Consider the following 24,496-nt stretch of genomic DNA (forward strand, 5'->3'; position numbering starts at 1 on the left):
GAAAATGCAAAGGAAAGAGGGAATCCCTTGTTCTTTCTCTGTATCTGTCATAACGTAAATAATGTAACTGTGAAGAGCTTGCCCCAAAAGCAAATGAATATCACATTCAAAATTCCATTGAGGCATGCAGCTTTAGGAACTATGCCAACAAGTGAACGTCAGCTCCTCCAGTCATGACCTCCGGCTCTTTGGCCAGTGACTAAAACACTGTGAGCGCAGCGGGAAGAGCAGGACTTGGCAGAGGAGCACTTACCTGCCTGTTGGAATCGCTTCATGAGGCTCTCCCTCACGGCTCTCTGCAGGTTGAAGTAGTCGTCCTCCTCGTCCGGGGAGCGCAAATAGAGGGGAATGTGCTGGAAGATGAGGGTGTGGTGGCAGGGGCCCTGTGCGGCCCTCTGAAGCTGCTCCTCCAGCCAGGCCTCGTGGGCGTCCCTCTGCTCGGGGCAGGCCGATCCGTCAAAGAACAGCTGCGAGTTCAGCACCAAACACAGCACTCCGCCCACCCAGAAGCTGAAGTAATCGTCGCCCCACCCGCACCGGTAAAGCTCCACGGTCTCGGGCGTGGGGGTGTTCCCCAGGTCGTGGTTGCCGCTGACGAACACCAGCGGGATGCCGGGGTCTATGCCTTTCAAGGCCTCCTTCAGGTCCCTCTCCTGCTCCTCCCTGTAATCCGTGCCTGTGAATCAATGACATCACATCAGGATTTGCTCAAATGAATTACTTTCAGAGTACAGTAAGGAAGGAATGAGTTTCATACTGCAGCTGTCCAAAGATGCAGCACCAGCTTTCCAATCCTGAATTTAAACCACGACCACATGTCCACATGTATGGTACTGTATGTGCTGTAGACTATTATGTTGCATTGTTTCAAACTTGTATGTATTGTAATTGATTGATATTGCTTCTTGGCCAGGACTCACATGACTATATTTCAATGGGGTTTTTAATGGTAAAATAAAGGATAAAGAAAATATTTTTACTGATATTATTTCTTCACTGCAGAAAAGTTGCTTATCACTTTAAGACACACCACAAAGCAGACATACTTCTCCTGAGAACAAAAACATGTAGCATGTCCATTTTTTTCTTTTTTTTTGCTGACAAAATCACTGTTGTAGCAAGGACTCATTAAATTTTTACCATGAAAACATGACAGTCGCTTCAGATCACACATAATTTGATGTGGCAGATATTCCAGACACCTCATCAAAAGAAAGGTGAGACTCAGCTCGGCAGCTTATATGGGGCTTTGGAGCTGGGGTGTCAATCATGGATATACATATTTGATCCACATTATACGGCATATTCAATTATAGATTTTGCATGGGATTCCTCAACACATCTTTTCGATAAGTGGTGCACTCAGTAGTGAACATATGCAGTCGTGCTGTACAGCACTCTACACCACTCTACTTCACTGAGCATCCTGTGGTTGACTGAAGTGGATGTTATAAGGGTAAACAAAGACCACAAATCAACATGATGGCATGGGTGCTGAGCACAGCTGCAGCATTTTTTCCCAACATTTTAGCATCTGTGATAAAGAAATCAGAGTAATTCATATCCTAGGTAGCTTTTATTAACAGTGGCAGATCACTGCAGGGGAACCATCTGTAGCTGCTTATAACATGATATGTACCTTTAATAATTTTTTTTTTTGGGGGGGGGGGGGGGGGGGGGGCACAAGGGAAATCTTTGCCAAGACAACACCTGGGCCACCAGGGTAAATCAAACCATTCCATCAGAGAAACCAATTCCAGTAAAAAAAAAATCAAATGAAGTATGATAACAATCAAATATCCAGTGGCTGCTGTAGCCAAGGGGAGGGCTGTGCAGTCCTTCTGCCTTAAATAAGCCTCAGCCATTATTTCTTTGACAAACAGCTCTGTTCTAACTTCTAAACACCAACAGGAGAGGGAAGACTGAGGACTGAAAAGAAGTTTCATTTTTTTAAAGCCTCCCCACTGCAGGCGTAATAAATAAGCAGAACATTTTTATTATTGTCATGAATAAGGAAAACCAAACATATCACATGTGTATAGGGAGGCCATTTTCTCTTCATGAGAGGCGAGAGAAAAATATCCAGCAGAACTCATTTATTTGGCCATAAGTAATGCCACCAAATCTGGCTACTGCAGAAAAAAAGTGCCTCTAGATCTATTCAGTCCAAGGTCTGCTACAGAAAATCGCAACTGTCCATGTTCATGACATATCCTCTGTCCTTTTTATATCAAATACAATAATAATCAACACTCAAGTGAATTATTTAAATTCTCCAGTGTAGAAACAGCAATGAGGGATCAAATGTGGAAGATTACAATGTGGACAGAATAAATTACATTAGGTAGAAAAAAAGGCACTGAACTCAAGAGAAAAGAGTATCATTTCTAAAATGGTGAAGCACATTCCACTGTGGCCCAGCCAACACTTAAATGGCAGTGCCATTTTGAATCGCTGTAGTAACAGCCCTTTGTTGGATTTTAACGTGACAAGGCAAGATGTCTAATTGCCTGTTGCAGGTTCAGATCTCTCTGTGGAAGGAGGCGGAAATGAAAGGTGGTGGGGGGGGGGGGGGGGGTGATTCTTAGAAATGAAACATAAAGGGACAACACAGCTATATAATGGCAGAAGAATAAAGCTAGACAGATTGTACAGTGCCTTGAGAGAAAGGCCGGGAATAAACTGTACGACTGCTGAAATTACTTCTGCAGACACCTGTACACTCTTAGATATAAGACCCCAGACAAAGGCACGTCTTGCTGTCATGACGGTGGGTAGACATAACTGGCAGTGTAGCCACCAACATTTTATGATTTTACCACTTGTTTCTCAGACTTTACGGTGACCAAGGAGCAGCAGCCCATAGCCATGGCTGTGGCATTATTATATACAAAGAAGCCAAGTCAAAAACAAGACTGTGGAGCAGTCATTAGCTTGGTAGGCATGGACAGTAGACTAACTAGCTACCATACTTTGCCTCAAACACTCACTCACACATCAAAGTACACGCAGACATACAGATAAATTTGCATGCTGACATCTCCTCTCCTCGCTTAACTTGAAATTTCATTGGTATTTCTCACTTTTAGCTAGCCTGCAATCTAGTATTTACTGACCAGGCCGCTGAGGTGCCAACACCACTTTTTCCCATAGGTGGCCTTTTTTTGCCTATGACACGATGTCGCAGGAGGAAATGAGACAGCTGTGCTCTGCCAGTTTTGCCTTACTTTCCTGGGTCCCCAGTAGCCATCTTACTCTCTGATATTGTTTTGACCAGTATGTCAAGTTTCTACTGGGTAGTGACAGTGGTCTCTAAGAAATCACATTGTAACACTGTTTACACTGTACGAGCCACAAAAAAATTCTGACAAGTCAGACTTTTCATTGTGGTGTTTTAGTGTGCCTAGGAGGACGCAGAGATAATTGATCAGATGTCACTGACCTTGTCACACTACGAGAAAAAAAACACCCGATCCGTGTGATATAGAAAAATAGATAGTGACAAGTGAATTGTTTCTTTGAAATCTTTCTAAAACTGTACAGCATATTGCTACTCTAAGACAGACACATTTACTCTGCTGTACTGTGGGATCCATTCCACTGTGCTATGCTTACGCTTACCCTTGTAATTCAGAAATAAATAAACAGGCAGTCACTACTCTAACTTGGTGGTAATAAAACCTCATTGATCTAAACTATTGGCATCACACTGATTCACAAGATTCATGACACATGGATACTGGGCACTTATGGTACATAACCCCATTAAGTGCTCACACTTATTCCGCTTATTTGACATATATGGAATACTTAGTTTATTAGATCTTAGAATATTCAAGTTATTTCCCAAATGCATTTATGCATTTCTTCCACTTATCAAAGCACACAAGTTTAATTACTTATCAGCTTTATAGATGCATTCAGATCATCAGGGTCATATAAGTAGTGCAACTCAGTTCTGCTACTGAGAATATGGTCTCAGTAATGAATAACCAGGTCAGTAAAAATAGAAAAGAACACATTGCTGACAAAGACAAAACATTTTAGGAATGATGAGGACTGAAGGGAGGAACTGTTTTGAAGTATTGCCGTTAAAATGTTGTGAAGTACAGCACAAAAGGTAGGACGTGTGATTTCTTTTGCAGTTCAACAGCAACTTTCCCTCCATCAGCCTCACATGCAACTCTGACTTCCCAAAGCCCAAAGAAACCCATTAACACCAGATCCAGATAGAGATTCCTATCAGCAAAACACACAGAGGGGGCTTCTGCTAACTGATTTCCCGCTAGTCATTTCCACTGATGTGCTGGAATTCCACTGAGATCCTGACTTTATCCACTTTCAACAGCAATTACAGGGCTCACATGTTGGGACGAGGGATTGAGTGTTAAAGAACGACCTCCCTTTCACCTTTTCAGCCCACTCCCCCCATTCCCCACCGTAAGCTCTGATGCATGCTCATTATGGTTAACCTCCAGTTTGATACTTAATCTAATCATGTTTCCCCACTTTGTTTTCAGCTAAAGAGAGATCCCACACCCCCCGAGATTGAAAACTCAAGGACTTCAGTTGGAAGGGTGGAATGAGCCATCAATTACTCACCAAACAGCGCCTTACATGTTCCACAGGCCAATCATTACAAGGAGAGACTTCTATGTGCAGGGGATTTTCAAATTTAATCAAATCTGGTTTACACTGATTTCTTGGTGCACACAGCTAGGCGTGTTTAATGAAGGCGGTGGCGACTGAAGAGGTTGACTGAGCCTCATTTTGCAGTCCTTTAAGCCCCGTGTCCTCGAGATCTCCTTCACGATCAGAAGCGATTTGTATCTGAGGTGGTCAGGCTCCATCACTAATAACTAATTACCATATATTACAGCAAAAGAAAAATGAGACTGTAACACAGCGGCCAAGTTCTGATCATGAGAGTGAACTCAAGGTGCCTGAGTCAGGACGTCCATGCAGAAGTACAATCTCAATGGTGTACAGATCAATGATCTTGCTTCTCCCACCAACACCAAACAGGGTTATTTGTTAGACCATTAGTTCTGACTGAAAAATGTATACATAATTTAACACTCTATGACAATATCACAGAAAGAGTGAAACGAGAATCTAGCTATGAGAGTAGAGGAGAGTGTGGACTGTGACAGACGCTCCGTATAATGTGTCTGGCACACACAACCTGTTCAGAGACTCTGACAATAATGAGTGTTGACACTGGGCCATTTAAAGGTCCCAGGTGCTCATAGAGCATTTTCCAATGCATTTAAAGGCTGTTTATCTCAGGCTTACCTAGAAAATTAAATAGATTAGGATAAATTACAGGATGTAGCCTTCCATAAAATCACAACGAAGTAGAAACCTTTGAATCCACTTTGAATACTTTCATGGTCTTCCACAGACTTCCTTAGGGAGAGGGAGTATTGACAGGCAATGATTAGCCATTAGGAAAATCATGACTTGATTTTGTGGGATTCCAATTTGCAACACTAAAGATGTCCATGTTTTATATAAGCAAACTTCAGAGCTATAATATCAATCTGATATCTATTATTTTACCCGTCAACTGCTATTGGAAAAGTGCCAGCTACTAAGGTCAGATCTGTGACCCTGAAATGCTGCCAAAATAACATTTTCCACTTGGGAATGCTAAGCAAATATGTTCTTATAAAAACCGATGTCTATAATGACATTTCCATTTTGTATAGGGAAATCTAACTTTAAAATTATTTTGCATATTGTGCATTCTTTAGCATTAATGAATCAACTCTTCATACCTGGAACATATTTTCAGAATTAATAACATCAGAATCTGGAATGAACTCCATAACTGGGAGCATGGGTAAGTGTAGGATACTCTTATAACAGTTTTAAGTCCCCATCTTCTAAATATTTTAATCTCAGTAAAGCTCTTGGAAAAAAAATGGTGAAATCAAAACATATACAGACAACAATTAATTATAGGTTTGGTAGAAAACAAACTTTAATTTATAGTTTAAAAGAGTTTAAAAAGTCCCAAACGATATAGATAATTAAACCAAATGTTAACATCCTTCGTTTGAATTAAATGACTTGTCTGAGGTGAAAAGCCTTTCCTTAGCATACACACACTTGGCATAATGTAGCCATCTATCAGGCAACTATGTCTTCCCTATTAATTTGTCACAATTTAACAAACTGTATGTTCCTGAAACCCACACAGAACACCTACAGTACGCGGTCTTAGTAAAGGTATTGCCGCACCATGAGACGTGAGATTTTACAGTCAATTTTATGAGCAATGACCTTCCAAATGAGTACCATGACTATGACAAATGAGCCTGTTAATGTTTTCAAAGCCACCCTCTTATTATGTACAATGTAACCAAAGATGAGCTGGTCCATGCACAGGTACCACTGTAGCAGGCAACACAATTTAAATGAATCATTAATTATTAATTAATTTATATTGTATCAGATTAACCATACTTCACTCCCACCAAGCTAACAAATTTGAACAATGCTAGCACATACGCTAGCATTGTGTCTTAATAAGATAAAAACAGGAAAATAAAAAGTAACACTATTTCTTTTAAAATAATGCTCAGCTAGCCATTATCATATTACAAAAATGCATGGTGACAGTGTTAGTTTACTCATTTGCAGAGGCAAACACTTCTCATTACCGCTCCCCATCATCCACAGGGTAAAGGTTCGTTAGCAGGCAGGCAGGGATGCTGCGTTTGAATGGTTCGAACTGCTGATCACAGATGGCTGACAGGCGAGACCAGACAGCTCAGTAGCACAGCTGGGCATGCCATTCAGCATGTCCCCACAGATCTCACCGAAACGCAGTGTTCAAGCAAATCCTTTCCTCTGTCAGAGCCAGCAGGCCGACAAAACACTCTGACCAACAGAAATTTCAGCAATCATCCCACTGCAAGCACCTTCCTTTAGTGTAGACAGTGGGGAACGTTTTGTATTCCTTATGGATAGTATTGGAACGGTGAACAGAATAAAACAACAGCCATGTCTCCAAATAAATGGGTTTGACAAGGCCACATTTTCATTGGTGAGTTACAATAAATGTTTATTTCACAAACCCCCAATGGACTTTCCCCATAGATGAAAAAATCGATTGATAAAAAATCAAGTGATCAATCATAAATTATGCTTAAAGGGTTATATTCTACAGATGTTTGTTTTGTGCATGTACCATGAGGCGAGTACTGAAGACAAGTTAACCGCAGTCACTGACTGTCACACTGACCAGTATTGTCTGAATTTTCTGTGGCATCATCCCAAGATAAATGTCAATAAAAATGAACACATAAAAATGTTGATTTTATGCATTGAAACTGAAGAAATATAATCTAACCCTGGCAAGCCTATAGACTAAAATCCACAAACTGCAAGGGGAAAAGATATTGGAAACAAATAAAAAAGTCTACTCATCTGATCACAGACAAGTCTGTTATCTCTGAGGCTATGCTGCCTACCCTCTGCGCTCAGCTATGTGTATTGAGATAATTAGATGAGAAAGTCAGTGATAGCAGCCTATGACACAGCAGGCTGTGCGGATGCCTGGCTGACACACACAAAGACACACACGTATAAACTTTTGCCCATCACTTCAGAACATCAGCAGAAACACACTGGTAGGGATAACAGAAAATTAGAGACAGAGCGAAAGCAATTTCTACAGGACTGAAATCCCTCATTGTTCAGAGTAGTCTGCTTGACAGTATCTGTATTATGCTTTAAGACAATCTCATTTCATTTTACTGGCTCAAGTGCATCTACAAAGTACATCTATTTCATAGAAAAAAATAGCAATAGTGTTACAGGCTCCTCTGAGTGACAGGTAGCTCACTGCGTGAGCAAATAAGGTGATGTACTGGTAAACTGTGGCTGTTAGTGCGTGCTGAGTACGAATGACATAGGTCAACCGGCTTCCTGGGACTCAATGATCACTTCTCACTATTCATCTCATTCATGCTCCCCTGGGAGTGTAAAAACGGCTGACTGTCTTGGACAGTATACCATTCTCCAATGCCCCGAAGGTCTTGGCCTCCATTAAAGAGAAGGGAAAGTCAAGGTCTGGAACTGGTCCTGTGTATTGAGAGTCCTAAAGGGGTTACGAGTCTATAAGTAAGCTGAGACAGCATTGTATGCCGGCACCACACAAATACCCAATGGTCTTATGGCATGATTTATCAAGAATATACATTTCCAAGATGAAATTACTTTCCTCCTGTTAATAACCAGCTACAGCTGGCATAAGATTAAGGACATACAAATTCATACACATTACATTTGTTGAGTGTGTGTGCACACATTAGTGTGAGTAAAATGAACGATATGGAAAGCCATCAGGTGGAACAAAACAACCCACCAAACAATGCATAGCATTTTATAATGTAGTAATATGCCAGCCTAAAATCATCAGCTGGATGTCTTGGGGAGCAATTTCTAATGATATTTTTATAATCTGTTGGTTAAAAGTATTAATGGCTGCCTACAACCACATGATCTTTGTAGTGGGTCAGGCGTGCCGATTCCAGCTATCCACTGATAAGATTAGGTTGCTGGACTTGTCCAAATTACCAGTCATGCAACCTACCAACTACCCGCTGCCCAGGGCTGATAAGGCGGCGTGACTAATATACCGCACTGTCGTCCGCCCCCTCCCCAGGCCACATACATCAACACATCCCCATCTTCCACTCTTGGCAGAAATCGGGCATCAGAGCAACACACTGATGCCAGGGCTGATGGAGCATAAAGCCTTGTAATTGATTTGATCCCACGTCTTGGCCAGCCTCCACTGCTGACAATAGGATGACATGACCTGGAGATAGGAGGTGTCCACATGCTGCCAGCAGTGCATAGCCTTGTGTGCCTGGTGACACTGTTCACATGGTGTCTCACATGGCACTGCCTTACTTAGGAGTAGGGGAAGAGCAATAACTTCACATGCTCAACAATCAGCTCCCCAGGAATGGGTTTATCTGCTTATGCAAATCATACATTGAAATCTTCTTAAGGGGACATCTAGCAGGTTTCCAACAATAAACCATGTAAACATAAATGCCAATTGGCAACATATACCTTGCCATATACACAACTACATTAAAAAAAGCATTAAAAAAATCAGGGTAGCTCTTCTCCATTTCCTTTGATGCCTTCTTGTGTATGCTGTCAGCAGTTAGACAGGGAGGAAGAGACAAAAGCATGACAACTTGAGGCACATCAGAGACAGTGGCTCTCCAGGCCATAAAAATCCTAATCAAGACAACCAAATAGGTAGAAACCTGCTGCTGTTACTTGGAAAACTAACTTTATTTCCAGGAGATGAACTGCATTGACACTTAGTTGTTTAAACAGTGTAGGGACTTAAAAAATTAGCATGCATATGTCTTGCCTTGAAGCTGTTGGGTTGGAATTCAGCACTCTTTAAATGCAGCGCTACCAACACCTGTGGGGAGTGTGTGATTCCTTCACACAGTGTTGCTTGGGCTGACAGACAATCCTCCACTGCCAACGTGGATGGCGCTGTCTCACATAATGGTTTTTTCCAACTGAATTCAAGTTCAAATACAAATACTGCAGACACTAGATTTTATTAAGATGGCTGAGCCACTTTCGATATTGAAAAGTGCTTCTCTAGGGCAACATTGTACATCTGGCCCCAAACATGACTATCTACAATGGCCATCATCCATAGAGTATGTAGGTAATCTGAAATGAATATTTTCGAAAATTGTGCTCTGGTGACCGGTATGTTTATATACCTTTTTCCTAATTGTGCCCAAGTGCTTGACTTAAATTAAAAGTTTAGATACCTTTCCAATGATAAGTTGATCCATTGTTCAATTAATGATTGAACAACATGATGAAATGTGTTTCCTGAAGTTTGAGAGCAGAACTAGAGAGTTCGACAGACCTGAAGAAAATTATTTCAAAATGCCTAAAAACAGATTTTAAAGTAATTTCTTATAAAATACGGGATCATCACACAAATTACTCTGTATTATGATATCACTGCAATGAACTGAAGATGTTATACAATATATTCTGTACAAGGATGGACCAGTACAATTCCAAAGCTAATTAGTTAGGTCTTTGAGAACTGTCCCTTCAAGTATGGGAGAGGGCAGGGATAATTTTATATTTGGCCATGGTAAAAATACTGTTCTAAATACAAGTGGACCAGAGGACAAAAACAGAGCAAAGAAACACTAATTTAAATCATTAATTGCGTGACAGATCTGCATCTTGCTGGAACAGTGTGTCTTCTGGAATGGAATGAAAACAAAAGGTAACACTCTGCATTACATAATGACTAATGGTGTAGTCTCCCCCCCCTTTAAGGCCTCCGCAGTAATGCATCAAGGGAGTGAAATATGACCTAGAAATTATTCCAATGTGAAGATGCAACCTTTAACCCTGTCTGACAGAAACCTTATATAATCGGATATGATACAGGTCAACATGACTGCATTAGTGTACATGCTGCACATTCCTCAAAAGCATGGGTGTCTCATGACAGCCTGAGGTCATGGTTCCCTGCTCCAGCCATGGGGACCCCTCCCCGGGAATCCTAATCAGCCTGAACTGTATGATAGAAAGCTGCCTCTAGTGAACATGAGAGCTCAAGCAGACAAGGAGTCACATTTAATTTAATTTTTCCAATTACCCTGCAGTCAGGTCAGGCCTGCAAAGGAGATAACAGATTTTACGATGGGGGTCTGTCGCTTGCATGGCCGCTTAATCACAGCCTGTTGGGGAAATGGCACAATCGACATCTGTATGCTTCATTCCAGAGAAAATACTGGGAATGGCTTACAAATACGAGATTTTATTTTATCTGAATCTGTGCCAGGTGCAGATTCATCAGAGACTTGGCAAAATTTCTTTGTGGAAAATTAACAATGGTTTCTGATTTCTAGTTCAAGGAGTAAAACAAGCCAGCCCTACGCACTTCTAGCTCTGGGAATGCTTCAACTGAGAACATGAAAATATAGCCATTTCACAGCTTGGCTGTTTTACCACTCCAGCAAAGACAAATGAATGTGAAAAATAGCTGTAGTATTTTAAGAACAGAGGTGTGTATGTGTGTTCATGTAGGGACAAGGGGAGAGAAAGAAAGATGTTAGGTGTAAAGTGTCAGCTCAATTAATAAGAAAGGAAGACCTTGTGTGAAGTGAGTTCTGAGGGTCCAGGGTGGCTCACATTGCACACCTTACCATGGTGTGCTCCCCACTGTGACATCTCCTCGCTATTTCATATGCAGTGAGGGCAATCCCTTTTTATGAACCTGCAATACACTACTAGAGTTTTTTACTTTTTTTTATGAGATGTCATCCTTACTTGAAAACATTGGCTCTTTCTTTAATGTGAGATTTTAGCTTTTCATTGAAGCTTATGAAAACGCATATCACCTATCAGTTTCTTGTTTCATCCTTTCTGCACTTTAAATCCTTTTATTCCTGTAACAATACACATGAAATGTTCATCATTAGACTTGTACTTGAACACAGACCCCTTGTTGTGCTCCATACTCATACAACATTCATAAAACATTCTAAATGCAGTAGAGGTATGTTGTACTGCACTTAGGGAAGGCCACAGTTGTTTACCTTGTGCAAACAGAAAAATGTAATGCTACAATGAGCAGAACCCCCCTTGGACAGGAAGAGTGGCCTGTTCAGAAAGAGATAATGTTTTTAAATAGAAAGTGATTTGAGATCTGATAGATCACACAACTGTAAACTGCATTTCCTGTCACATTACCTCAATGAAAACGTCATCATCATTGGTCTGTTCATGATTTCCACATCTGTTCATTGCAGCCAGCTGTAAGTCATTTCCTGCACTTGGCAGAAAACACACGATGGCCATCTTGGTTGTGCATTAAAGAAAACAAGCTATTTAACTAAGCTCCTAATTAATCCCAAACTATTTCAATTATAATATATAATAATGCTCATATAGCTAATTAACTTTGACAGCCAACTTCTTTTTTTATTTCCAAATTAACAACATTGTTGTATGTCAGCTCAACTCACAACAAGCATCAAGCTTAAATAGTAGGCCTTAACATCACTGATCAAGATTTCATAGTATCTATGGACAACTGTTTGGCTGCAAACAAGCTCCTGGGCTCACTAGCTAACTCGCTAGGCACATACCTATTTAATTCACAGCCAGATGCTCATTAGCTGGCTAGGTAAGTAGCAGTTCACTCAGTTTCGTATAATGTGCTTCACATGTTTAAAATGGTAACAAGTATGGTTTTGATTCACCACAGGTACTATATTTACTTTAAAAAAAAAAAACGGTAGGGAAATGTATCATTTGTAAATGGAAAGCAAAGAGTTTTGGAGTGCAAAAAAATATCAGGACATTGAAAATTTAGACAGCAAAAACTGTAGCATACACACCTATGAAATGCAGAAGATGGTCATTGTAAATTCCACCTCGTTACAAAAATAGATATTCTGACTGTATTTTTGTTTGGGTTTCCCCCAAAAACATTCTGTTGACCAACAAATAAAGGCACACTGGTAAGTAGTGGCCATTTAATCCTTCAGGTCTTGCTTCCACAGCTTCAGCTGTAATTTCCTTTCACTTTACAGATAAAAATGAAACATAGTAGTGTTACCACCATTCCTGTTAGTATTCTCTGATTATCTCCTCACTGTGGTGATTTTGATTAAAAATAGGGAGCTAAACCATTAGATACTGTGCATACCAATTAGATATTGTGATAGTATTGTATAATATTGTAAAGTCAGCTAGATGGTTAGCTAATTTTATTTTCTGCCAGTATGCTAGCGCCTTAGTTAGTATGCTACACAGGTAAGATGTAACGAGGTTTAACATCAGGATGAGGTATTCAGTCACCAAGTATAAGATGTTTGTGTTGTGAATCAACAATGTTATTGTTTTCATAAACAAGAGGCATGGTGTCAGTTTATTAATGTATTAAACGACACTCACAACCACTCATTCACAGCCACTCGCTAGTAAATAAGGTTGACAATAGGTTACACTTGTGACACAATGTTTGAAAGACCTCATTCCCTTCAGGTGGTTAGGGGGAAAAAAAACATAGGACCAATTTACACAAAATAATTTAACATTGCGTGGGTTTGTTTTGGAAAAGTGCTTGTTCGGTTTGTATGAAGCGGAGTTTCATAAATTGTTTGGTGTAACAAGGTTTTTTTCTGATGTCAATAATATTAATGGAAAATCAATTTTTCAGGCGTATACTGACTTTCAGAGAATACATACTTGAGTAAGTGTGTGTGAGCATTCGGTATTTTTTTATGCTGAAAGCATTTTTGTTGAGATTTATATACAGCAATAATTCATATGCAATGGCCGACTGACCAAAGTCAATTTTGGCACATCCACTTCTTTCGTGCTGACATCACTGATACTCAGGATTGCGTTATTCTTTGCTTTACTTTTTCCACACAACTACTAAGAAACTGAGACAGACAGGCAGGCTAAAGAAATACCTGCCTTTATGCACTGTAGACATCACAAATCCAGGAGGCAAAGTACCCAGGCAAAATGCAAAAGCTCTTATGACAGTGATAGGATGAAAATGTGTGGGTCAACAGGACACCACATCTACAACTCTTTCTGTCTCAGCTGAAAGACAACACCGAGAGAGACCAGGGATTTGTCTTTGAGCTTGTGCCTCCACATCACTTTGATTTTTATTCTTCCGGAAATTCTACGCTATTTTTAAAAACTGCATAATACTGTTTATTTTATCTTTAAAGACCAGACAGTACGGAACGTCGCAACACCGGATGTGGAGACATTGGGAATTAAGAAAAAAATGCAATCTACTGTCATTTTTCTCTCCAAGTCAAAGCCCCCCCCCACCTATTTTATGGTGTTTTTTTTGTAGGTAGTGAACTGAAATAATTTTTGCTCATCACATTGACTAAATAAGGTTACTGTTGGTTTAGATCCATGTTCTTAAATAAAATTTTGACAGCAATATGCATTTTTCCCTTTTACAACTGTGTAATTTGAAAGTATAGTACACCTCACTTAAAGCAGCACTCACTGCTTTTTCAAGATACATCTTTTCCCACTGCTTGTAGTCTTTTGCTGAAGGTGTGAATAGTTTTGGCTCAAACGTTTTATCAGATAGAAAAAAGTTATAAATAAACTGGACTACATTAGCTATATTCTAAATAAACACACATTCAGTGCAGGTTCCTGCCAAGGTTATGTCCAGGACATTACAATAACTGGAGAATTGTGCTGACACACTAAAATAAAAACCCAGGCATAATCTTGCATTAATAACTTTTTTATTTATTTATCTAGCAAAAGGTGGCCACTTTCTATCCCTATAAGGGAATGTATGTGTGCTTCCGCTTCCTTTTTAATCATGAGAGACTGGAAAAAAAAAAAAAAATCTAAAAAAGTCCCATGACTCTAAAACTGTAAAAAAAAGAAAGTACTGATTCCATATCCCTCCAACAAATAATTTTGCATGCACTAAATAACTAACCACTCTGTTTATCATGGTTACTGAATATAACTGAATGTATTTTAAACCAATTTAGGTACATCACTGCTTACACTACACACAGACTAACATGAGGTGTGGAATCACATACCGAGAGGGGAAACAAGGTAGAAACTACCTATTAGATTAGATATGTCTAGTCATGTAGGTAGCATTGCTTACCTTTTCTAACTGAAGAAATCTGGACAACTTGTAACTCAAGTAATGTTTGTTTTTAACTTTTTTTCCAAATATAATTGCCTACATCAGAAATATTTCATGACATGCAGACACATGCTGTCCACTTAATATTAACATCTAGATAGCAAGCTTCTTAACATGGCTTACATGTATGACCAATGCAAAAAAAATCATATTAAGCAATTTATTTAGGTAGCTAATGAGCTATCACAACTGTGCACGCGGTTTTGCAAATTAGGTAATCTGTTAGGGAAATTATATACAAATTATTCAAAAGGATTATTGTCTCAGGGTGAACTAGTCTAACGCACTGAGAAGGTGGACTGGCTGATGTGTGTGTGTGTATGTGTATGTGTGTGTGTGTGTGTGTGTGTGTGTGTGTGTGTGTGTGTGTGTGTGTGTGTGTGTGTGTATCATACACAGACAGTCAAAACATCACATGTACCCAATCTCAGCTGTTTGTTACTTGAAAAGAACAATGAAAAGAAGGTTATTTTCTAAAAATTCAGACAATGATGATATAAAACATTTAATAAGATGAAGTTATCTAACATACTTTAACGCTACTATTTCCTGAATTAATAGGTGATTGTTGATATTGTATAGGTCAGCAATGTAGAAAAACATTCTGTGCTGGAAAAATACGAGATGTCAATGTTTTCCGAATGAGGTCCACAGGCTGGTGGCCGGAGGGATGAGTGAAGTTCTTTCAGGACACAAAGCAGGTTCACTGGCAGTGGCTTACAGCTACTGAAGCGTGCACAATCAGCACTTAAAAGTCGCTTCCTGAACAGAGGAAAACTATAAGAGACCAAGCCACAGCTGAGCCCTCCCTTCTCCAACTGACAACTCTCTGCACTGGTGCTTTGCAGAGACCTCAGGCCAGGAAAAGCCTGCTGCTACTGCTAGTGCTCAATGTGAGGACCTACCACCTCAGCCTGTCCGCCAATGCAGATGCTAACTTGCTATACACTTCTTGGCGAGTTGTACATTCCGCAATTTCATAAGTGTTATTTCAGCTTTCTTGACTGGACAATTGAAGAGAACAAAACAGGGTGGCAGTGTAGCATTGTGTAAGGAACAGGGCTTGCAACTGAAAGGTTGCTGGTTCAGTTCCTCCAGGAGCACTGCTGTTGTACCCTTGGGCAAGTTACTTAACCTACAGTTGCCTCAGTAAATATCCACCTGTATAAATGGATAACTTGTAAAAACTGTAACCTATGTAAGTTGCTCTGGATAAGAGCGTCTGCGAAATGACAATAACGCAATGTAATGTAAATATGCCCACAGGCTTCAACCACATGGTGTTCCCATGTCCCATGACTCACAACGTTATACTCCCCACACAGCGCCACATATCTCTTAAACAGAGGCTGTATGTGTATAAATCTGACTATAATTTTTCCCAGAAGGAATGCAGTCAGTATCTACCATTATGCTATGCTCATATTCCTGTGTCACTTCGTAGAAGTAAAGCTTGTTTGTAAACCAAGTTTGGTGTAGCCCACGAGCTACAACACTGTGTGTGCCTGCCTAATGCAGGAATAAAATTCTTCAGTGCCTGGCACACGTGAACTCTTTGTAAACGTGATCAAATACCCTTTTAAAGACACTGGTGTATTTTTTAGTCTATAAGCTATGATGCATTTGCGAACAGCAGTTTTTACTCAGTGTCTAATTTCAGTTATTGTTTTACAGACATGTCCTTTTGAGGACACAAAGCAAAGACATCAAATCCTACATCAGGTAGTCTCATAGGCATCACTGTTCTGCCACTGCATATCCAAAGGGAAGTTTTACTAGACACTGTTGACACATTTATATTTTGATTTCAGTCTCATGAAATGTCTTTTCATTAAGCAGTAGTAAGTTGTTTCCAATCAGTGTTAGGCTTTCAATTACTCTACTACACACTGTGCAGGTTACTTTGTTAAAACTGGGTATTTCTCTTCTCATCGTCCATCAAAAATCCTCCTTATTAATGAATCCACAAAATCAATCTGCCTCTTTCCTAAGCATGACTGTTTTGCTCTCTGAAACAGGAGACCAATAAACAGACATTCAAGCAACAAGTGGTTAGAAATTTTGAATGTGAATTTAGTCAATTTGATAATTAACCCACTAGAAGCAACTGCTTGTGCAAAACTTGTAAGGAGAGAAGCTATGATGGCATTGAGGACAGAGCAAATGGATCTCAAGTTGTTCCTGTTTGTAGGTGACACCTTACAAATCTATTCATAAAGTTCCTACATTACACTACTACCAACAGATGTAGCAATAAGCACTGCTTCTTTACAACAGAAAATGACTGTTCTGCGACATGAGTCATTACCAAGAGTCTGATCTGAAGTTTCAAGTAAATAAACAAATAACAAAAGGAATAACAGAAAAACAGAGAAGAAAAACTTAAGTTGATCTGTGAAGAATAACCATGTTAAACATGAGATTCCCTTGATGCAGTCAGTTGATGTTTTCAGCATTGAACCACTGATGGCATGAAGAACTGAAAAGGAATGGCACTACTGTGAAAAGGAACATTTTCATTACATTGCAGCACCACAGTATGGTCTACACAACCCAGGAAGCATGATTAAAAAAAAATAATAATAACTAACAACAAAAAACAAAAGAAGGCCTCACTGGCCTTACCTGGCATAGCATGAACCAGGTCTCCACATATCACCATGAAGCGTGGCCTCGGGCTCAGTTTGTTCACCGCCTGCACTGCCTGCTTGGTGAGGCGGACCTCGTCTGCCCATTCGTCCCCTCCACCATCACAGTCACCCACCTTCCAGGCCTTCATCAGGCCTAGCTGAGGGTCTGCCGCCTGGATGAAGTAGAATGGGCCCTTCCACTCTCTCTCTTCATCTGCGGGGGGGGGGAGAGAACATGTCTTTCCACCATCGTGACTGCCGCACTTTTTTTTCATGCAAACAAAAGATCTGAATTATTCATGTTCATACGGCGGATGTTGAAGCATGCATGATGAAATGTTTTACATAATCATAGATTACATGATGCTTTTGCAATCAAATTATTTTTTAATACTCATAAAAAGAATACTTATTTGACAAAACAAACACTGCCCCTCTGCTCAATCTGTCAGTGCATGGCACGAACTACTCAAAAAAGATGAAACCACAGAGCCGTTGGAGTGGATTCCCTTTGTTGCCTGCTAATGGGCGGCAGACACCGATTTCCCCTTAGCATTTCTCATTTTGTTAAGAGGAGCAGTGAAGACATACAGCAGCCCACTGAACTACTCATCTTCATCTTGGGGCTCCTCACTGTGGCCCCCCTCATTCAGTCCCCTGAGCTTTCTGCTCAGCCTCCTCTAAAATGTTTAACATGCGCTCTATGCCTTCTATTCCAGAGGGTTTATGGTAATTCTCTGCTCTTACACTGAATCTTTGAAATAAGGGAAAAATAAAGAGAGATCCCCACAACTGGGAATTCCCTAACAAGTTCTTGACTCTGTAATTATCTCTGAAATGAAGAAGAGATCCTTCTGCTTGGATGGTAATCAGAGGGAAAAAAAGATCACTCTTTTCACATAAAACCTGGTACCACCTACATTTTTAAACTGTATCACTTGCTTGGTATACTATGTATCTTTCAGGCCGTGTCTCCCTGTTTTATATCAGCTATCTGCCCATCAATTCAAACACCATTACTAAAACAGAACTACACTAGTCCTCCTCTAAGTGCATTTCTTAACATGTCTGCTCTCCACACAACTACTCAATGTTTCAAGAGAAGAGAAAAGGACAATTTCTTTCTCAAAATAAAAATCTTGTGTTTCCCCCAAAATCTAACCACAGCTGGACAGAAGACTACCAGTACACAGGCCTACAACTACTTGACTTTTGAAAATACAATATTTGGAGTTAGATTTAAGCTGCTGTCATTAATTCCAGTTTAAAAGTTTAAAATTACATTTTCACATTTTTAGATACTTAAGGTATGTAAAAATAAAGAACTGTATATAAAATTCTTCATAGCATTGTAATTGTTAAGGATCCTCAGAATTTGTGATGCACATTTAAAAAATTTAAATCTGCACTGCAGAAAGGAGATTAAAACTTGTGAGGCCTGTATGCTCTTAACACATTTAAAAAGTCAAAAAAACAGGCAATTTGTACCACTATCCACAGCCACAATCCCATTTTTACAGCCTTATAAACACGTAGTTCTATGTTATGCTAAAGTTACTTCCTAGCAATGTTATAGCTATATATTCATTTTATATTTCAAGGATTTTTTAGAGTAAAAAAAAGAAAAACTTTGAAACAATTTCAATACACATTATACTATATAAATATAAATTTAAAATGAGCCCTTATTTTCTGCATAATTCTAATGCAATATTCTTAAAATGTTGTACCAATTCTGACAAATCTGCATGGCTTTTGTGGGCAACTAAGAGGTGAACAACATTTTATTTTGAAATGCGTTTCATACTCAAAACTTCTGGTTGAACCAGATTCAGATTCTCCAAGTGATCAAAATACAACTTCACAGCCAAATTCCACGATTCCAAAACTACACAGCCAGTGTGTTTTTCTCCTTGAGGACAAAGAAGCCACTTGGTTGACTATTTCCCATTATCTTTACTGAATAGTAAAATTCTACCCTCAATTCTAGAGAATATTAGTGTAAGCCACCTTCAGTGTTATCAGCTTTAAGTGACATATTTGTAAAGCTTTCTGTTGGGACTTCTGACTCTCAGAAAGATTTGGTTTTGTTCTTCTAAACAAACTTTACAGGGAAGTCCCAGGAGAATGTGTGAACTATTTTCAGTCAGCTTCATAAACGTGAATAGAAAAGAATGGCCAAACCTCCCATGACAGCTGACTGTAAAGAAAAGCCGCATTATATTGTTGTGCCCAGCCAACTTCAAACACAAATCAGAGGGATTTCTCAGGTGGCAGATGGCGATTTCAAACAACACTGATCATAATTCAAGATGAAAGCACTCAAAATCTAAATTATAATATACAGCCTACTAATATATATTACGAACACATACTTTTGCAAATTCACACCTGAGGAGACCCTATACCATCAGTTCATGGTAATAAAAGATGGAATAAAAAAACTAATCAGCAAGCTGCTGAAGATGTTGATTTTCTTCAAATAGGGTGTGGGAAGAAAAGCCAGCACACTGCTTTGGATATGTTTAAAACTTTAACAAAAGTGTGATGCACATCCAAGACTTTTTTCAGCAGATCTTTTTCCCCAGACTTTTTCTTTTCTTTGTAAAGGATAGTCACACAAAGTTGTACACCACTGCTGGTATGAAGTGGATCATGTATCATTACATCAACATATCAAGGTTAAACCTTGTGGAGGCAGGGACAGATACAAATGTGCCTAGTTGTAATTCCATTGTAAAAGGTTCCAGTCAATACCATCGGAATGAATTAGCCTACATCATTGCACATCTTCTGCTACTACTAATAATACTCCCCACCACTGAAAGTGTAAGGGCAAGTTACTTTAATAGAGGAGAAATTACATAGCGTGCATTTGGAATCATGCCTTATGTGACCTGTATGTTTGACTTGACACATTTGAAAACCAAAAGCAAAAGGAGATACCAGTTTTTACAAATGTACGTCACTGATTATGATTTGTACATGAGTAACTTAGCATTTTTGTACTCTAAATGCACTGTTGCTATAAATAGTAGACATAAACCATATACAGGTATGTCTCAGTCAATGAACCTCATAGCAGCTCTTTTATAACATTTTTACTAGTACAATATGTAGGCTTTTTCCTTAAAAAAAAAAACAGAAATCACAGGAAATGATTTAACAGGGCAAAGGTGCATGGTATAAAAGCAACCAAACATCAAACCACATTATCAAAGTCCAATCAATGAAGAGGTTTAAAAATGCCTTTCAACGGTTACGCTTCTCATTTCTGCCTTTATTATCTCTAAGGAATGGCCATTCTTGTATCTGTTGCAATGCAACTACAAGTGGCCTTCCTGTGCAAAAGATGAACAATTTCTCTCCATACTAAGATATGGCTCACAAAGAGGGTGCAATTGGGAATACAGAATCTTGAAGTGGTGCATTCAAAGTCAATTTTGACAACCTCTTTAATTAAACAAAGGTGAGGAGGCTTCAATGCAGCATGCTAGCGAAATTATTAGGTTACAGCACTACCTCTGAATAAATGGTCTTCTTAATTCATGTTCAATAATACTAAATAAACTAGTATTTCATTATAAAAGCACATTTTATTCTATTTCTTTTGTAAATAACAATTTACTTAACTTCCCCCATTTTGTAAAGTCATGGAGCACATTCCTGTACATGCCATGTTATTTATTTCTCTGGTAACAAACTTTCTGATAACAAAGTTAACCTTATGGAAACCACCTACTTCATAAACTAGGCTATATTAACTGACTTATATAAGAGAAATAAGCCAATTTACACATTTCACTCTAAAATATTTTCTAAATATTTGAACTTAGAGGCAGCATATGTGATTTTCACATTTAAATGTTTCTTGTGCACAAAACACAACCAAAATTAAATCAATATGTTAACCACAGCCAGTGTCTGTGTGATACAGCTTCCTTATGTGTCATTTATGGTGTGCATACATGAAACTCTGCATCACACCCAGAAACCAAGAAGGCAAATTGAAAGTAGGTCCCTCCGAAAGAGCTATCGTTAAGAATGACTGACCATATTTATTTTTACCTTGTGTCTGAGATAATATATCATGCAGGCAGCCCAATTCAATGCAATATAGGTTGAAGTTGATTATTAACATATTTCACTGCTTTCAACCATGGCAAGAAATTGACTAAAATAAAAGAACTGCTGTTATTCCTGCTCCTCAATTCAACTCAGAAAAATGCAGAATTGATATCCTTGCTTGATCACGACAACATGGGTTCTAAAGCCTTTGTTCAGATGACAAGGGGGTTGGAGGGTGAGGGTAATTCCTTTGTGAATTTCAAACCCCTATTTTGCATCAAAGCAATCTGCTCTGCTTCCTCTTTGAAGAGAAAGACAGTTGTTCTTCACATGCCATGGAGTTCAAAAACAACAGGCCAATGAAAGTTCCCTTTCAAGGAAAAATGGATGTAACTCAACTTCAGAAACATCTGTAGGACTGTAGAAGTTAAAAAAAAATAAAAATAAATAATAATAAAAAAAACCAGGGTAGTGTACCTCTAGTGTAGGTGATACAGATGCTGCCAACAATAGCAGCAGTATGTCAATTATAGGAAACATCAATATCTTCAAGGGTTTAATGTGCAATCAAATAGGCCAACCACAAATAAATCTAACATAAGACGAAATTAAGCTGGATGGCATTTATATTACCTTATGATGCCAATCCGAATAAATCAAAGAATGTGGGAACACTTACCTTATTCACCAGCTTTAAACATGCTAAAATGACCTTTCTGTGGACATCAAAGACTTTTCAGAAATGGTCTGGACATTTCTAGACCATGCTGAATACTTGCCTCTTTGTTTCACAAAAAATCATTTGCAGACACTATTGCAAAGTTAAACACCAGGAAGGCATGCAATATTTGCTTCTAATCTAAGACAGGGCATCTGAGGTTTAGATTTCTCAAACATAAACCTCGAGGCTGGATTTCAGACATGACACTGTGTGCATGGCAATTTGATGTCCTACCATTTTAGCAAAGACATAACTTGATGGAACCCTAGTACGGTTTGAATTTCAAAAACCTCTCACTGCTAATTCTGTTACCAGTAGCTATAATGTGTTGAACCACAGCTGAAAAATAATGACTGAAGACCCAAATTTTCATCTAATCTCTAGATAATAAACCTTTGGTAACTACTGTAGATAGTCCAAAATTATGGAAAGCAACAGTTCAGTATTTGCACGTTCATTTGAACTGAGTTGATTCAATGCGTACACGGCATGTCTAACCTTACTGCATTCACCTTTAAGTCCCCCTACATAAGAGCGTTTTCTAAATGAATAAATGTAAACGGTATGCAAACAAAACATGGTTAGCTAGCTGAATAACTAACGTAACGCCTGTTTCAACAAAAGAATTTAAATGCTCCTTGCCATTCTTTTGTGGCTACTCGCACTAACCAATACTGCGAGCTGTCTGGCTAACTACTCAGTTAAACTGGGGAACGTCATTTCGACTAATGTGGCTCACTAGCTAGCTAGCTTGTTCAGTTTCCTCAAGTTTTGTTTTCAAGTAAGTTCACTGGGCACTGGGCATGTTAATTATCTAGCTAGCTAGATGACATGATAAAATGTGGGTTAACCGGCAAGTTACTGTATATTTATCTGAGATAAAGCTGACTATGGCTAACTAGCATGGTAACTACAACGATCTGTAATAGGTAGCCAGCTAACTAGTTAGCCGGCTTGAAGACACAATTGCAAGTTAATTCCTTCCTCACGCCAACCTGCAAATTTCGAAGATCAGTGTGGGACTCTACACATACCTTCAGTAAGCCCAGCATAGGTCCGATCTCTGGCTCTAAGAAACATGTTGTTATCTGCAGCCATGACAGAATACGTCTTTTATAGTTAGCTAATTAACTAGCTAGCAACCTAGCTGATGACCTGTTGGCAAATGACACTTGTTTTGCCTTCTTCCAGCGCAGTTTCTGGGTTTGGCTTCCGCGTTCATTGATCGACTACTTCGGTTATACATTGTTTCTGTCTGCACACTATCTGTTTTCGACACACATGGATGGACATAGACTTCAACCTTTAAACTTCTCATTCGTTTGGGTGCACTCATGACGTGTTTGCCTGGTCTTTCCCTTAATCCGCTGTTGGCTGCATGACTGTGTAAAGGTAGCAAGAATGCTTGCAATCTAGCTGTTTGTGGCAGTTGTGATTTATGGTTAAAATACAGGCAACAGCCAACAGTAGATTTAGGAAAATCTAGGGCTTTTGAGGATTCAGATTTTTTACTGAATTTAAAATTCTTTTAAGTGAGGCATTCCAAAACAGTATATGTCATTTTATTTTACTTTTCATTAGTGTTAAAATAACAAACACCAGCATTACTTTTTAACATTTCACCTTTCACGAGAAACCAGAACCAAGAAACCTTTCAAAACCAGAAACAAACCTGAATGTGATTATGGAGTGGCTGTCTACCACAATATGTTAGTTTGTATTCATATCTCTAAAAATCATTTTCAGTATACATAAATGGCAAGTTGCTCCCCATGGACAAACCTTATATTCTCCACAAGTTCATACACATTTGTAAAAATAGCTCTGCCAGGGGCCACATTACCTCTTGTACTCTGTTCCAAAACAAAAGCTACTCAGTGTCTCCTCTGTTCTATCATGTAATATAAAGAGAAACCACAGAGCCATGCAACATGAAAAAAACTGAAGAATATTACTTGTAATCTGCAACTATTTTATTCTGCACCTGCACATCTGAGCCCTCTCTTAGTGGCCTGAATAAAGGCACCTGCCACTTGAATAAATAATTGCTTGCATGTATCGCTATCTAACCACAATGTCTATGTTCTTTACATTTTTTGATGATCCTAAGTTGGTTAAAGTCGTGTGAGCAAAGTTTTTTTTTTTTTTTTTGGCCGACAGCACAGACAGTGAGTGAAGTTAGAGTCGAACTGATTCTATTTGGTCAAGAAAATGTGAGTTTTGAAGATGTAAACATGCATAGGGCATATTGAAGGAATAAATTTAGCTCCAAATAGAGCAATTTGTACAATATTTTTTTTAGATGTGATATTTTTATATTTAAATGAG

General features: G+C 39.0%; 1 protein-coding gene across 1 annotated transcript in view; it reads right to left on the reverse strand.

The window, feature by feature from the left end:
* The window catches only part of cpped1 (calcineurin-like phosphoesterase domain containing 1), a 42,588-nt gene extending 19,230 nt beyond the window's left edge, over positions 1-23,358 (reverse strand). Inside the window, exons 1-3 of the mRNA XM_036541826.1 lie at positions 23,203-23,358; positions 17,375-17,593; positions 254-676 (exon numbers count right to left, since the gene is read on the reverse strand). Coding sequence (XP_036397719.1) covers positions 254-676; positions 17,375-17,593; positions 23,203-23,266 — 706 coding nt within the window. The 5' untranslated portion in view covers positions 23,267-23,358. The remainder of the gene's footprint in view (positions 1-253; positions 677-17,374; positions 17,594-23,202) is intronic.
* Positions 23,359-24,496: the final 1,138 nt, after the last annotated feature.

Source organism: Megalops cyprinoides, chromosome 1, assembly GCF_013368585.1.
Source record: "Megalops cyprinoides isolate fMegCyp1 chromosome 1, fMegCyp1.pri, whole genome shotgun sequence".
Taxonomy (NCBI): Eukaryota; Metazoa; Chordata; class Actinopteri; order Elopiformes; family Megalopidae; genus Megalops; species Megalops cyprinoides.